The sequence below is a fragment of the Schistocerca serialis genome, chromosome 12 (assembly GCF_023864345.2).
Source record: "Schistocerca serialis cubense isolate TAMUIC-IGC-003099 chromosome 12, iqSchSeri2.2, whole genome shotgun sequence".
Taxonomy (NCBI): domain Eukaryota; kingdom Metazoa; phylum Arthropoda; class Insecta; order Orthoptera; family Acrididae; genus Schistocerca; species Schistocerca serialis.
Window position 1 is genome coordinate 166988284 of NC_064649.1, and position 16093 is coordinate 167004376.

At 42.3% G+C, this 16093-nt stretch overlaps 1 protein-coding gene across 6 annotated transcripts in view; it reads right to left on the bottom strand.

Annotated features, from left to right (window-relative positions):
- LOC126428262 (pre-mRNA-splicing factor 18) overlaps positions 1–16093 on the bottom strand; it is a 103805-nt gene that overhangs the window by 25234 nt on the left and 62478 nt on the right. For 3 of the 6 annotated variants that reach the window (XR_007576805.1, XM_050090177.1, XM_050090178.1), the window contains exons 4-5: positions 15104–15277; positions 6745–6948 (exon numbers count right to left, since the gene is read on the bottom strand). Coding sequence is in view for 5 of the 6 variants with exons in the window: in XM_050090177.1 (XP_049946134.1) it covers positions 6760–6948; positions 15104–15277 (363 nt within the window). In the remaining variant the exon portion in view is untranslated. The remainder of the gene's footprint in view (positions 1–6744; positions 6949–15103; positions 15278–16093) is intronic. The other 3 variants (XM_050090176.1, XM_050090175.1, XM_050090179.1) reach the window with 1 other exon arrangement.

The window sequence follows — 16093 nt, forward strand, 5'->3', positions numbered from 1 at the left end:
AATACAGGCAATTTTTGTAATATTCAAGCCATCGTTTCTTTTGGAGGAAAGCAGTGAACTGTGGGCAGACTAAGTTCTAAGTTTTCTTTTAGTTACCTGCTTCGTTTTATATTTTGATTCTAAGTATCTTGAAATGTGTGATGCAAAACTCCGAGGGAGTCTTGGAATTTTCTAGTCCTTGTTCTATGTCTATGTTTATTACTGGAAATAGTAGCAAAATTAGTTGTTTCAGAAATTGGTTATTTTGAGGAGTTTTAACAAGCTATTTAAACTGGAGCTGAAAAAAAAAATGGTACAACTGAAAACCAGTTGTTTTGTCCATAACTGCCATCCCTAGACTGGAGGCACGTAGTGCAATTCGACGAGACACAATTCTGCACTGTTGAGATGGTCTAAGGTGTGTAGTGTAGTGACTGCCCAATAAGACATTTAACTCACAATGTGTAGTTTAGACAGGAAGTGCTTCTGTGATGTTTTGATGGCATTTTTTGTATCACAACTTGAGTCTACACACTTAGGGTACTGAGAACTCTAAACAGGATATTTATTTCAACATTCTCCGTGACCGAGTGTTGCCCTTTCTTTTACATTTTCAGGAAGAATATACTCCTATCATCTGATACGACAAGGCCCCTAGTCAAACAGCTGCGTGTGAACGTTCGCAGTCTGACGAACACTCGGGCACCCTTTCGAATCTCGAGTGGTGCTCTAAATCACCAGATCTTAATGCTGCAGAATATGTCTGGGCCAATTTGGAATAGCAGGTGAAATGCAACATTCGATATCCCTGCAGTTTGACGGCTCTATAGGATCTAATTGTCAAGAAGTGGCTTCCGATGGATACGACTCGCATCCTCGTCAAATTGTGTCCCACTATAATTGACACTGGAGGCAGTGTTATGTGGTATTAGTGTGATGTCTCCTGTGACAAATCCTCATCCAATGTGCTTATAATTGGCCCACTGAAAAGAAATTTGTGTGAATGAACTTTAAAATCCTAGAAGCATGTAACAAGTAACTGTATTTAAGTGGTAAATGGGAGTGACCTGATGGGCTCCAAAGAAATGAATGAAGGAGTAAAGACAGCCTGGAGTGCTTTTAGTACACTAAAAAGGGTTGTCAAAACTTAAGCTTCCAAGGGGACTGTGTAATCAGTGTGTAGCCAGTTATCAATTTTAACATGAACTCTCAATGACAGCCATTTAAAAATTCGCCATTGTTCTGTGAACAACAGGGAGGTGCAGTTGAGGCGTAACATGTCATTTACAGAATAACATTTTTCGCATCCTGGATACCGATTGGACAAAGAAAGATATTTGTGGATTAAGGCAGTTAATAAGTAGGAAGCACCCCACTTTTGAGAGGTTTTTTGACAATTTGTGCAGATCAGAATTGCACCAATCCTGTGCTATTGCCAATGCAGGGCTCGTACTGGCTCTTCTACCTGCTGGGTGGAATCGTTTGCTCCGTGGGGCACAAGGGAAAGGCACGGAGTGCACGTGATCTCCACGACACCAAAGAAATCGTCACAGCATCGATGTTAATATTTTATTGTACTAGTGTTCTGAATCTCGTACAAGATCGACACGTGACGACACCTAGCTGGAATGTTTCGGACGTGTAGTTGATTCATTAAGAGAAATTAGAGTTATACATTATAGGAAATACATTGTGTTCGGCTTCTCTGAGTGTGTTATTCCACTGGAACAAGAAAAAGGAAAGTCTTTCTGAGCATCTTCAACACAATGGAGCAAAGTCCACAGGGCAGAAGCTGTGTCACTGTGCAAGGGTACCAAATAGCAGGACCCTCGCAGCATTGGTGTCGTACGGTGACTGCGAGACAAAAGTAAGAGAAGCACAAAACATAGCAAGATACGGAAGTTACGGATTGACTATTGGACTTTTCCGGCAGCCTATTCTTAACACCCCTATTAGGGAAATAAAGACCGAGAAAATATTCCACAATGTGGGAATTAGCATGAAGACAAGAAAACTGACAAATGGATCGCAATACAAACTTGACGGGACACATACGTAATTACTATGAAAATGAAATGGCTGTGGATGAGATGTACAGAAAGGGCAACAGATGGCAGATGAACCGAAGGAGTTCTCAGCTGCATTTGGCAAGGTACGAGGTGTGTCCGGAAAGTAAGTAACATTTTGTTCTACTGCCACCGTAGCACCAGTGTTGCAGTTCCGCACATTTGTATTTGTCTCTCTAGTTCACTGTCTTTCTACTGACGCAATTACAGCTGGATTGTGTCACGTTTAAATTTGTTACTGACCATTCAAAATGTTTAAGACAATCTCTGAGCCCCAACTGTGAAGTGCATTCAGTAATAAGATTTCCAAACACAAAGAACATTAAGCCAGCTGAAATTCATCAACTTTTAGAGGTTCACAGTGAAAATTTAATGACTTACGGAATGGTGAGAAAGGGGAGGAGACAATTCAATGACGGGCAAAACAATGTTCGTGGCGAAACACAAAGTGGACGGCCTTCTGTTGTCTATAACGATTTGTTTGAGAAAGTGAATGAGAAAATTCGTGACAACTCATGGTTCACAATAAGAATGCTTTGTGACAAGTTTTCACAAATTGTGCTTTCCAAGTTTGGTTCCAAAAATGTTCACAGGTGGCCACAAAATGAAGTGTGGCAGTACTTTGACATTTACTACCTAATACAGTGATGAGGGAGATGAATTCTTGAACAGAATTGCTACCAGTGATGAAACTCGGGTCTGTCACATCACTCCAGAAGCAAAACAATAGTCGGCGGAGTGGAGGGATTCACGATTCCCTGAAAAACAAAAGATCAAAACAACACTGTCAGCCCAAAAAATCATTTGCACTGTGTTCTGAGACAGACAGGGCATTCTGTTTGTCAAGTTCCTTCCCACAGGTGAAACTGTCTATACAGTACAACACTGTGAAAAACTAAGAAAATATCAGCACGCAATTCAAAACAAAAGGCACGGAATGCTCAGTCGAAGCACTGTGTTGCTCCACGATAATGCCGGTCTCCCTTCTGCTCATGTCGCACAAACTCTTATTCGGCAATTCAGTTTGGAGCATTTCGATCGCCCACTGTACAGCCCCAAACTAAAAAGTGTAATTTTGGAGGAAGGAGCTCCGATAGCGATGACGACGCAAAAACAATGTTCGGCGGTGGCCGACTTCTCTGACTTTCGTCTTTCTATCGAGAGGGCAAAGGAAAGGTGATTTCTCAGTGTGATAAATGTTTGAACACTGGTGGCATCTATGTCCAAAAATAGGTTATGAAATGCGTTTTCTTGTAAAAATTAATTTTGGTTTGAAAAAAAAAATGTTTTTACAAGTCTTTTTCCAAAATGGACTTTCTTTCTGAACGCACCTCATAATAAAAGACAGAGGCAATGACCCACTGTGAGATGAGTAGGGGAAGCAACACGGATGCGTTTAACTGAAGGCTGTAATGGCTACAGGAGGCCTTTATCTGGCAGTGGCTGGTGATGGCGACAGCTTGTGATACTCTCTCAAGCCTATTTTACACACACAATTTTCTGGTCAAAATCAACTGTTTCTCGTGTCGGCACGTATACCGGCCACTGAGCACGTCGCGAGTCGGTCAGTGAAATCGTCTGCCGACTGCCTGTGCCGAGCGTGGCGTTATAAAATCCTCGGAGTGCTGCAGATGACAGATGCGTAGGAACGGAGGACTGTGGGGTCATCTGTTAACACGGGAAGTAACCTGCTAACACTGAAGTCATTCTTGTCATAGTAGTGGGTTTTGTGTCTTCTTAATCTTTACTTTGCTGTTTGCTTCATTTTTGTGACACACTGCAAAGGTTGCACAAGGGCCCGATACTTTTCCTACTTATGTTCTCCCACAAGAAAGACGAAATATCTCAAAACATAGAGATATTTATCTGAAAATTAATGCTTCTGAATTTTTTATTCTGCTCTGAATATCGCTTGAGGTATTAAATGTCACGCATATTACTCGGTCGACTTTCTATTTCGTTGACACAAGTGTCGACCCTCTACTGCTAAAGGACTCCGAATTGTAGCACGGTGATGTGTAACTTACTATCTCGGTGCACGATAAAGGGCCTCAATTGCTCACTTCGGGCACGAAACAGCAGAGATTGGACATCTGTCAACATTTTCTTTTGCGTTTTGAGCGTGAGGGTGATGGGTTCCTTATCATTATTGTGACAGGTGGTGAAAGCCGCATTCACCATTTTGACCCCAAAAACGAGAGCACTGATGTACTACAAAGGATCACAGACGCCAAAAAAGTTCGAGACCGTGCCATCGGCAGGCAAAGTCGTGTTCGCAGAGTTGTAGCACGTTTAAGGTGTCGTGCATTAGGCCTCGGTCCAGAGGCTCAGTGCAGAGCTGATTCTAAAGGTCTCGGTCACCAGCCTAATTCCTTCACAATGTGCAACATTCAACTTTTAATAAAACGAAGGTCTCGCAGACCTGTACACTGTGCACGCACAACAGAGTAGAGAGCACACGAAGGTTCTGTAAAACTGAAGCATGTTGAGTTTGCTCCCCACGAAGTACGTCTAAACGTAAACAACTATGATGATACTTATCACTGTATTTGATACAAAGTAGCAGTTATGAATGTAATTCTAAATATTATGAAATCAAATTTGTATTATTAAAGCAATTTTTTCGGAACATTTCAAAACTACTTTTATTAATATTAGAAAGATTGGAAAACTTCTTTTCTGAATTTTATAAAGATTTTAGAGATTCTGAAGTACTTCATGGATACTGTCACACACTTGTATCTTGTGTCACTGTTTGATTATAAATTATACACACGAATGTGTCGAAGCCACTCACGTGCAGTGAATTTTTGGGATCTCAACATACATAATGCCAGAAAACAGTTTAACTAGTTTAATATTTATTTTTTACGTTTTGATGAGTGATTTGCTTTTAAAATTTCTAGCAAATTGTTTACCTGGATCTTACATTTTGAATAATGATGTACTTAAACGTGAGTAGGGTTTGATAATGAATCGACATTTCCAAAACTAGTCACCAATAACTCAAATTGTCCGTGTAATAGACACAGAAAAATAAATAAATAAATAAATAATAGATTTCACGGAACGTCTGTAACCTGTTCCTGTCCTACACCTAGCATAGCACAAATATGTCTGAAGCTACACCTGAATCTTTACCTTTTGAAGGCAATACTCTACCCAGTGACCCACCATACACTACTTACAGTTTTATTCAATGCTTCAATTTTCCAGCAACTCCTCCTTACTTTACCTCACTCAACGGATCCTCTCATATCCTTAACTTCCAAGCTAACGCCTCCAGTAGTAAAGTACGACAGAAGGTCGCTGTGGAATTTATATTTAGTTCATTCGTTGCCGGTTGGTGCTACCCCTATAACTCCTGGAAACTGGCAGTTTGAAATGCTTGTCTATGTGTGCAAAAAGATAGACTATAGGTCTGTGTACTGTGTTACTGCTTCCCATAAACGGTGCACTGCACCGACACTCATTCTGGCTCGCGGGTACACTGGCGGACGAGAGTCGGTAGAGGTGCACAGTGTGATTTCTCTGGAGGGAAGAAGTGACTGCTTCACACATCCACAAGAGGTTAGTAGCCATATGTGGAGAAACAGCACCGATTCACAGATTCGTGTATCGTCGGGTATCGGAGTTCAGAGACGTGCTGAAAAACGCAAATATACCGGACGTCCACACGACGGTGCCCACCGTGTTAATGACTCGATAACGGGGCAGAGGTGAATCACATTTGACGAACTAAAGGAGGCGACAAGTCTACCGTCGGAAATCTCCGTACCGTTGCCCGTGAAGATCTGCAGGTGAAGAAGGTTTGTGCACAATTGGTGCCCCAATCCCTCACCGATGCACAGAAACAGAAGTGTGTGGAAGTATGCCAACAGGTAGTGCCCAGTACAATGCAGTTCCAGTGGGTTTCTACGAGTGTCGGGTCACCGTCGACGAGTCACGGTTCTCCAGTGAGGCTGTCGAAAAAAAATGTCAATCTACAAGGCGGAAGCACACCGGGAGCCCTCATCCCGAGAAGCCACGGCCGGGACTATTCGTGCGCAGACGAGCGGTGACCGTGTTTGAGAATCGGGAAAGGGTACTGCCGGCGGTTCGGCTCCCTCCCAGTACGACCCTCGACAGTGATCGGTACTGCAGATTACTGCACCGCCTCCGCCGACGTATTCGGTGACACTGCCACGAAAAATGGAGTCGTGGTATTCTCCTGCGGCACGACGGAGTACGGTCACGTGCCAGTCACCGGAACATTGCAATCGTGCGTGAGCCTGGGTTTCCCGTGCTGCCACATCCTATACATTCACCAGATCTGGCTCCTAGTGACTGTGCCACATTCAACGTGGCAAAATTTCGCCACCAATTACTGACTTCGTGCAGTCGTCCACCAGTGGCACTCAGATACCCCGAAAGCACGATACGTTATGCGAGTGTGGGAGCTGCCAAAATGGTGGCCAAAGTGCACAGATGTCAGTGCCAGATTCAAACTCGGTCCAAACAAACGTAGCCAGGTAGTTCGGTAGGCAAGACCGCTGCCGGTGAAAGGCACATTTCTACTGTGGCACATTTTCTTCCTGACGGTGATATTTTTTGGTATGTCAGTCTGAGTATTATCAACTTAGTTTCATTGCTCCTGAGAAACTTCGAGATTAATTACAAAAATTTTGAATTATCCGAGCAAAATACTAGCGTTACTTACCCCGTACTGCTATCGCTACGGCGCAGAGTTCTCCAGCCTGGAGTACTCGACACAGCGGGACGGGTCGGTGGGGAAATACTGCTGGCACTTGGTCATCAGCCTCTTCAGCCCCTGCAAGTACTTCCGCTGGGTCTCGTCGTTCATCACGTGCGCCACATTCTTCGAGAAGATCTTCTCTCGCCCGGTACGTGCGTGGATACCCACCTACAATTGGATGCCTGAGCTAAACAATTCTGACAATGTGCAAAGCTCTACACACGTAATATATCTCACGTATACTCCTCTACCGGACTTCCGAGTGGACCACACTCTGTCCCTTCGCTCCTCCCTCTTTCCTCTCCTCGAGGGGAAACCTGTGCCGAGAGTACTGCTTCTTATTTATTTACATGTGTTTCTATTACTGTCCGGACACATTAACACGGCGGGTGTTTCGAACAACGGTCACGTAAAATATTGCTAGAGGTCGGGCCCGAACTACCACATTTACAACACTGCCAGCCGCACAAGTGAGCTACCGAATACACTGTGTGATCTCGCTTTGCTTCAGATTGTGTGTTGCTTGTTCTTTTCTTATTTTGAAATGAGTGAAGAGAGTAATGCCGGTCCATCACAGGATTTAAGTACGACTCCTGTGACGCCGGAAAGTATGAGTGATCCCTATTATGTCAGTCCTGCTTTCACAGAAGCACAAGAAAAAGAAAATGTTTCCACAATTCGTAAATTTTTCAACAGATCTATGTGTGCCATACAGCCCGAGGCATTAAGCACGACAATGTACTAAACGTCGTAAGGGATGTCTCATTTCATCAGCTGAAAATGAATGTTCTGCAACTCCGTGGCAATTGGACGGATGATAATGTCATACACTCTTATTGCATTTCTCTGCATCCTCTGCTTCGAGCACTCACTTCCGTGCAGATTATGGCTGCTGTTCCATTTAAAGTTGTCACACATTCTAATTTTTACAACTCCTTTGATAACAGAAACCTAGTTTGTAGAAATATGGGCAAAATTTTAGTTTCATCAAACATTAGCCTGCATTTATTTGTGAGACTGCATCCACCAGCTACTGCTTCCTCAAGCTCTCTGTTTTTAATGCACCTCTAGGGTTCCGCACAGCAGTCAGCAGTGGTGCAGGTAATCTGACTGACGTTAACTGCTTCCGTACACACGAGGAAACTTATAAACTCCAGGCAGCCTGTGGCCAAGTGTGTCCTCAACTGGGCATAGCATCCGCTTCGTCTCTTCACGTGTTACGCCTCATCTTACGGGACTGTACATATTTTTCTAGATGCAGCACTGCGGAAAGGAAGAAGTACAATGGGTAGATTATCACATGACTGTTCAACATTTTAGCGTATTGAGAAACCAGCAGTTGCTGAACATAATATCACAACAAACAAACACACACAAAATGTTTGATGAAACTAAAATCTTATCCCAGGCGTGTCCATCTCCTCCCTCCTTGACCCCCCCCCCTCCCTCCCCCCCCCCCCCCCCCACACACACACACACACACACACCACACACACACACACACACACACAGACACTGGAAAATTTAAAAAAATTAGAAGATCGATTTCGGCCTTTACACACTATATTGCAGATATTTTCTGACCCTAAATAAATAAGATGTTCTTAATGGCTAATACATTTATTTTTATTTTCACATTAAGACTATCAACTCCAACAAAGAAAGCTACTTCAGTCTCAGTGACACACACTTCCAATGAATGTGACAGGGTGCGTGTGCAGCTGATACCCCTGCCACATCCATGTTTCCTTACGATTGCTGCTTGCTACATTCATTCATTTCTGTCTCACAGAAAGTGTCGTAATTTCCCCAATCACCCTTTCGTACGCCAGCAGTCACGTAACTTGCTGACGACAAATTTTTCCAAAATCATTGTTGTAGATGCTATGGTGCTGGGAAATGAGACACTCGATTATTTTTATCCACGCCCCTGCTGCTGGTGCGAAGCAATGCAGCATTTTTTTCTAGGAAGTCATGCTTTTGTTTAATATTTTGTTAACTGTGACTTCAAACATTCGAAAAGCCTCCTCTGCCTCACAGAGAGTGAGAAATTCATAAACTTTGCTTCTCGTCCACTCCACTTCATAAAGGAACTCACATAAAGACAATATGCAGTGCTACAGACAGAGCAATAACAAACACTTGTGCTGCATAGTGCCATTTTGTGGTAGCAGCCCAAGAGCAGTATACCTCAGACCCGTACAGACACAGCCGTGGAACACTGGTTTCGTGTTACCGAGATACTGACAATATGTCGTGGACACCAGTACTCACATACTGGCTGTGAAACAATGTTGCAGAAAAGGTTTTGAGAGTAAACGCCTCTTTGGTAAGTCGTGGTGACAAAATCATTCGTAGACAGTTTTACTGTATACTCAGAAAGGAAATCATTACTATCTATAAAATATTTTAGTAACATATAATTTGCAACCTGTAAAGTCTACTTTTTAGATTTCTTTTAATCATCAAATTGTAAAACATCTATTTCTGTAATTTTTTACAGAGGATGAGCTGATACATTTACGTTCCTATGACAGCACTGGCACCAACAGTAAAAACATGGACATGTAATGGTGATCAACCAGGAGCTGTCTATGTGCTGTAAATGGTCACTGTGACAACAGCAACAACAACAGTCACTTGCTCTCGAGAAAGATAGTGGAGGATTTTGTTGAAAATGCGATATTTAACACAGCAATGAAACTGAGAATGTTTTGTATGGGGATGTTGTCAAAATAGGTAACCAGATTACAAGTGAAGGCTGAAGGAAACACTGAAAAAGCTTATGAACTGGACACGTGAAAGGCAGAGGCAACAACAAAGACCCTCAGTAAAGCCAAATGATCCCAAGGAACTTGTTCCTCACACAGTTCCTACGTGCCACGCATACTGCCTGAATCTGACATCAGAAAATGGAGTTAACGGGATAAGCATCGCAATTCTCAATACGAAGGTTAATAAACCGGAAGCAAGTTGGCAGTGAAGAAAATGCTATGGTTTAGTAAACATTTTGGTGCACTGTCCACATAAGCTACTCGCTTCAAACATTCTCACAATGATAATGTACAGCATATGGACATGGCCCAGTTTTCTCAAAATACCAGCTGCTCTTTTTACTTACCAAAACAGCTAGTGGAAAGGAAATTTCCTCTTTACTGTAATTTTTCTAATGTTAATGATATCCAAATCAAAAATACTAAAATGACGATTTGCGTAACATATTTGTATTATTTGCAATGCATAAAGAAAGTACACACCATAAGAACATTTCTGTCAAAAGTATGAAAACAGACATACCCTCTCCCATCCTGTTCCACTTTACACATTAAATGTCCCTAAATGTGAATTTGAGAACTATGAGGGTCCTTCAGTTAATATTGCCATTAATATATATTGGAAAAGTCCTTTTAGGCAGTTCAAATTTGATGTTTCTTCAGCACATGTGCAATGTTTCGAACAATTCCAATGCACGGCACACCTGCAGTGAAACATCAGAATTGCACGAGTACAATACACTATTTACAAGCAACGTCCCGTCAGTTGGTCGGTCGATTTAGGGGAGGAGACCAAACAGCGAGGTCACCAGTCCCGTACGATTAGGGAAGTACGAAGGAGGAAGTCGGCACGCCCTTTCAGAAGAACCGTCCTGGCATTTGCCTAAAGTGATTTACGGAAATCGCAGAAAACCTAAATCGCGATGGACGGATGTGTGTTGAACTGTGGTCCTCTCAAATACGAGTCCAGTGCGCTAACCACTGTGCCACCCCACTCGGTCAATGTCCCTTAATGGAATTCTCGGCTGTGTATAAAGAAACCGTTCTGAACATCCATAAACGTTTACGTGCAGAGTACGATAATGACGCAGCCGATTGGAGTATCGCTCGGTGGCGGGTATCGAAAGTTAAAGCATTTAGAATCACGAGAACTGAGCTCCACTATCAGACACGTTCGGGATGTCCTGCCACAGCCACTGCTCCCAATACAGTGAATCACACAGATGCAATCTTTCGTACAGATTGTCGCATCACAACTCGACAACTGGCTCCGGAGCTCTCGGTGAGCACCGGAAGTGCAGGTGCAGTGACTGAGATGTTTGGATGCCCAGAGATGTCCTCGAGATCAGTTCCATAAATACTCACAATGGGCCACAATATTCAAAGAAAATCCATTTCGTCTTAAGTGCTGGACTAGTTTGAGAACAATGGAGAGGTCTTCCTGTCACAGATCATTACAGCTGACAACACCACTTTGATCCAGAAATAGAAATGCTGCAGTTGTTGAAGTGGCAGCACCTGTAATCACTGAAAAAGAAGAAATTCGAGGCAGCTCCCTCTGCTGGCAAAGTCACGGTGACAGTCTTCCGGGAAAGTGACAGTGTGTTGTCGAGAGAGTCAGTCATTAATTCAGAGCCGTACGAAAAGACTCTGAACAAACTCGAGAAACATTTCTGACACATTTTGTCCCATAAGAATCCAAAAGAAATCTTTTCCAGAACTCATGATCACATTGCCAAATCAGGCTGCACGTAACTACCACACCCATCCTAAGAGCCCAGATTTGGCACCCTCAGAGTTTCACCTGTTTGGACCACAAAGGATTCTCTACGTGAGACACATTTTAAAGATGATTAGAATGTAATTCGTGCGTCTACACGTGGCTATGAGCACAAGGTGAGAGCTTTTGGCAACACAAATTCTACATTCCTACATAATGCTGGAGTAAGGCTGTAGAATGTGGTGGAGACCGTAGAAAAATAGTACATGTAAAAGAAATGTTGATTAATTTTGGCACCAAATTCCGACTTAAAAATGAATATGTTCTGAAAAAAAAGTGATACATTATTTATTGAATGTCCCTGGTATTTCTGCATTTGAAGACATATTACTACTACTCTCCAATCAGAAGAGGGCCTGAGTTGCAAACAATAAACAACCACAGTTCTCCTCCACAGCTAACAAAAGTACACACGTACTCCTTCCACTTGCCAGCATTTCCTCAATCTGTTGATTATCCAGCTGTCACCACCGCCACCACATTGCACATTTTGTGATCCCTGGCTGGGTCTGCTTTGAACAGAAGCCTCTCCACCTTTGCTGTCCTCTCATTTTGTTTCTCTTTCCATTCTGCCCAGTGTTCTCCTCTCTTCTTCAGACATTCCCTCCCTGCCACAATCCGTCTGTCTCTCAATCTTCCTCTAGGTCTCTCGCCTCCTACTCTCATTTCGTGAGCCAGTCTCAGTATCCTGCCAACTCCCTCTCTTTTTACACGATCGTACCATCTTAATCTTGTTTTTTTTTTTTTTTCCTACACATTTTGCGCAGGCTTTTTGTTCACTCCTTACTCTACCCATTCTCCATTCTATTAAGTGCTATCCTGTGTCTCCGAAATTTCTTCTTGCAAGCCTTTATCCTACTCGTCTGCCTTTTCTTCACTATCAAGATTTCCAATGCATACGTATGCTCGGTATAACATTTGCTTATTTTCTGGTGGCACACCCTCGGTCCAGGTCAGGGTTCTTACACTCTGCAGGAATCCGTGTGCTTGCCTTCCCCTTTCACTAGTCTGCCTATCGTTCCTCCAGCCATCTTGCAGGTATCTGAAACTTTCACTTCCTTCAGTACCTGCCCTCTACTGTTACTCTCACCTTAGGCCGTGTCCTACGTGAGCGACAGAAGTGAGCGACTTCTGGATACGCGACACTCCAGCGACACGCAGCAGCACCGGGCGACAACCTTGGGTGGCCTGCGTGAGAGCGACCTTGTCGCGTTACGAGATGGCTGCTTAGTGCCGACCAGCTGTTTCTGTAAAACGGCGTCCTTAACCTGCATAAAACTGTAGCTGGAGAGTAAGGCTACAGAATTAGGTTTACTTAAGAAAATGAAGCGAAAAGGAACGCTGTGCATGACGTTTACAAAGGGAGGAATCTCCATGGAGAATTTCACGAGTGTAGTCAACTACGAAGATCACCAGACAAATTCATCAAATACACACGAATTCGACTATCTCATCAATAAATTAAATACGAATGTTTTTTTTACATGATCGAGAACTTTTAACAGCCAATAAATGCGGAGGAATGACTGTTACACGACTAACTATGCTGAATGCGAACATAAACATATAGATCGCTACCAGTGAGCAAATGCCTGACTGTGGTGTAGGGGTGGCGTACACAGTTCGTACGTGATTGGGAAAGGTCCTGGGTTCGATTCCAGGCTATTCTTATATTTTTACTGACTGAGTTATGATTCTGTACACTAATTTGTACGTATACTGTTTACACTGCAACGCAAAGTATATTTTTAAGGTCTTGCCAAAGAATGTGATCTTCACACCTATCCCAGTATATCACACACATTTAATTCCTAATAAATTACAATGAACCATGAAATTTTACAGATATTTGATGCGAATGTAATTCATCAGCAGTCAGTGTTAAGGCCAAATGTTTCAATTACTCTAAATAGTCTGTAAAGTAAAGCTTCCAAAATTTTTTAAAAGAAGGTCAAACGCTTTGTGTAATGATTTGTCTAAAAGTATGAAATAAAAAATATTAGGGAAACGTTTGGTGCACCTGATATTCTATTCATGTTTCGAGCATCATTCAAAGGTACGTAGAATGGTTCTCTGGTCTACTTATTTCTTTTACACAAACCATTTAATAAAATATTTCACTGATTTCTTCCATTTTTGAATTTCAAGTTTTATTCAGAAAACATGATCTTACTGAGTCCTAGTTTGCCTTCCTAATGTACTTGATTCGAAGGAAGCCTTTTTGGCATTTAAATACCGCACCAATGTATCTTTTTATGTGTAACATAGCTAGGTCTTGACCAGATGAAAATTTTGACACTTCATTTACAGCAGCTTTCAGTGAAATATTTCAATTTTTCCTCGGATTATTAATTAAGTTTTTGTTTGTTACTTTCAAGTAGTTAAATATTTTCATGCCAAACTAGACCTCATGCTGGTCACTTTGATACCCCGTTTACAAGTTTCTCTCACTTTGTTTGGCTATGAAAATTTGGACAAAAACTCATGGTGTATGTTATAGGGAGTCTTGTTTTCGCTCTGCTCACGCCTTTAGAAAAATGTATCGAGTGTTAATCATACGATAAAACAGCCCTTTCTGCATGCTGTCATTTCCAAAAATCATAATTTCGATACCTTGAATCTTTTACGAGATACAACGATTTTTACGACCACTCGATTCCCGAAGCACAGGGAAGGTTCGGACGAGCCACGAGCGACCCATCCGTGGATATAATAACCAATATCTAAAGAATGGAAAGAGATATCATGCAGGTCTCAACTTTAAATACAATTTACATTGGTTACATTTCATATTCAATAAAGTATGGCCTTAAATGAACTATAATGGGAAGTCTACTTAATGTAATTTTACCTCTGCAAATTCTTAAAAATTTCGTGCAACCATGTACTCAATTTCATGCAGCACAGTAACTATGACAAATAACGAAAATAAATTCTGACCTTTATCTTTTAAGGATATCGAGCTGTACGTTGCAGAAGAATCAAATTTTTTCACCAAATAGTTTTCTTAAAATCGGATGTTAAGTAATTCATAGCTGCCATTGTGTCCGCACCACTGGTTTGTCAAGAAGACATGTGGCTGTCGCTGTGTGTCGCGCGTGCTGCAGCAGCGAGACTCAAACATGTTGGAATTCAAATGTCGCCAGTTGCAGCGGGAGACAGGTAGCAAGACAGATGTAGCTCAAGTAGGACACTTCCGTAACTACACCTGCGGTTGTGTTCTGTCACCTGAAGCTGTCGCGCACTGTCGCTCGCTTCTGTCACTCACATAGGACACGGCCTTACTTGTGTTTGTCACCATTACTTCACATGTATTGCATTAAATTTCAACTCATTTTCTCCCACCACTTCCTCCTTAGCCTTTCTTGTACCTCTCCTTCTCCTCATTCTTCTCCATCTCCATCTACATCATTGCCCGCAACATTATTAAATCATCAGCAAACATCACTGCTTCCATACTTTCACCTGCTAATAGTACTGCCACCCCTGTGATTCTCTAATCTGTAATACTGATAAAAGGTGGTGGGGATACTTCACTCCCTTGCTTCAACCTGTTTTTCTGTTCTAACCAGTCTGTCTTCTCTCCTCCTTCTTTTACCTGACTCACACTTCAACACATTTGCTTTATTCTTCTTGTAGTCCGCCTTCCGAATCCCCTTTTCTGAAGGACTTCCCAGCTACTCTCATACGTATAATTATATTCCTCTCTGGCCTTTTCTATCAACTTACATAGAATGCAAGTACTTTAGAAAAGTAAAGATTTTCTCACCATAGTGACACCAATGGGCCAAGGTGCATTTCCAATGGCCATCTGCAAGTAGGAGTCGCTGGCGCGGATGTAGTCCCGGTCGAGCATGTACCTCGTAATCTCCGTCAGACTCTCCGCTATGTCCTCGGGCACACTGCGCGTCTTCAGCTTACGCAGTAGGGGCTTCAGGTACACCTGTACACGATTTCACTAGTTGTATTATCAATAAGCACTGCTTCGATCAGACAAGCGTATAATAAACCTTAGGAATAACACACAAATTAATGCTAAACTGGGTAAGACTGCCTATGGCTACAACGGAAAAACACAGATCTAATGTGTAAGTAAGTAAAATTGGAAAAAGTTTGTACAACTGACTAAAAATTTTGTAAAGTTATGCAGTGAATTCCATTAAACAGTAAAACTAGACAAAAATAGTGTCACATTTAACAGGACTTAGAATATGTAATTAGAGTATTCAAAACAAATGCTATGCAGGAACTGTACCTTGTTTGACAATCACAGTTTAAATTCTAATGAGTGCACATAATTAAACAAATTCACAGCAAAGATGGAGAGCTAGGCAAATATAAGGGGCATTCAAAAAGAAATGAGCTGGAGTCTGGTATGCACAAACCGGTGACAGGAGGGTAATATTGTTTCATATGTAACGAGATGTGGTTCCGACCAGAGCGTGGAAGAGCACAGCCCGTAGCTGGAGGGCACGCGTGCATGTCAAGTGACTATACAGAGCTAGCAGCAGCACGCATCGAACGTCCAATGCTGCCAGTCACAATGCAAACAGTGACAAGGTGTCAAAAGAAGAACAAATAGATGTCGTTCGCTTTTTGACAGCGGAAGGAGGAGGAGGAACGGACAGTAATCAATGAATGTCACAAGTGTACAGTGAACACTACATGTACCTGACAAAGGTCAAGGCGTGGTACAAATGCTTCAGGGAAGGACGGCTGTCATTAGCCAATGATGCACAGAGTTCACTAGCCAATGATG